General features: G+C 63.9%; 1 protein-coding gene across 1 annotated transcript in view; it reads right to left on the minus strand.

Moving 5' to 3' along the window:
* The window catches only part of SEZ6 (seizure related 6 homolog), a 10,709-nt gene that overhangs the window by 2,421 nt on the left and 7,328 nt on the right, over positions 1-960 (minus strand). The window contains 3 exon segments of the mRNA XM_035900563.1: positions 65-259; positions 342-508; positions 883-959. Of these exon segments, the coding sequence (XP_035756456.1) occupies positions 65-259; positions 342-508; positions 883-959 (439 nt within the window).

Genomic DNA, 960 nt, shown 5'->3' on the forward strand with positions numbered 1-960 from the left:
CTACTCCAGCACCCACTGAATCCCCAGCTCCAGCCCCCCCCAGCCACCCAGCCCAGGTGCCCACCACGGCACGCCGGCTCTGTCTCATTCCACTGTGGGTTGCTGGGGTCAACGCACTCGATGATGGTGGAGCCCTGCTCCAGCGTGTAGCCAGGGTCACAGCTGAACTCCACCGTGGTGCCCACAGGGTACCGGGGGTCGCTGGCCGTGAAGTTCCCGTACTTGACAAAGGGCTCATAGCAATGGCCCTGCTCGAAGGCTGCAGGCACAGGGGCAAAGGTCTGCGGGGGCCAGGTGGGTGCGGGGATGCCTGGGTGCCCCCCTATGCCCTGGCCCCGTACCCTCGTAGCGCAGCGCCATGCCCGCAGCGGCCCCACTGCTGTCAGTGGTGAGCTCTACGAAGAAGTGGCGCCCGGTGCTGAGCAGCCCCTCGATGGGCAGGTACTCCACCTCGTAGGAGTCGTACACCGGCGGCGCCTCCACGTTGTTGCCATTGCGAATGATGAGCCTGCCAAGGCACGGCAGAGGCAGGGTGCTGCGCTGGCCATGGCCAACAGCACCCATCCTTGTGCATGGATGATAGCGCCCAGCCCCAGCCAACAGCACCCCTCCTTGAACATGGTGAATGGCATCCACCCTTGGGCATGGCCAATGGTGTCTTCCTTGAACATGGCCAACAGCACCTATCCTTGATGGTCGCCAATGGCCAACAGTGCCCACATTTGAGTATGGCCAACAACAGCCATCCTTGGATATGACCAATAGCAACCATCTATGAGTATGGCCAACAGCACCCATCCTTGAACGTGGCCCCATGCCCGGTGCGGGGCTGCCCCAGGATGCCCCCACCTCCCCAGTTTCCCCCCTGCCCTGGAGCCAAACCTGTCATCATCCTCCGCCAGTGAGACCTTCTCAAAGTGGAGGTGCAGGCGGTGGCCGGCGGGCGCCCCCCGCAGCCCG

Source organism: Egretta garzetta, unplaced genomic scaffold (assembly GCF_000687185.1).
Source record: "Egretta garzetta isolate BGI_Z169 unplaced genomic scaffold, ASM68718v1 scaffold108, whole genome shotgun sequence".
In the NCBI taxonomy this organism is placed as follows: Eukaryota; Metazoa; Chordata; class Aves; order Pelecaniformes; family Ardeidae; genus Egretta; species Egretta garzetta.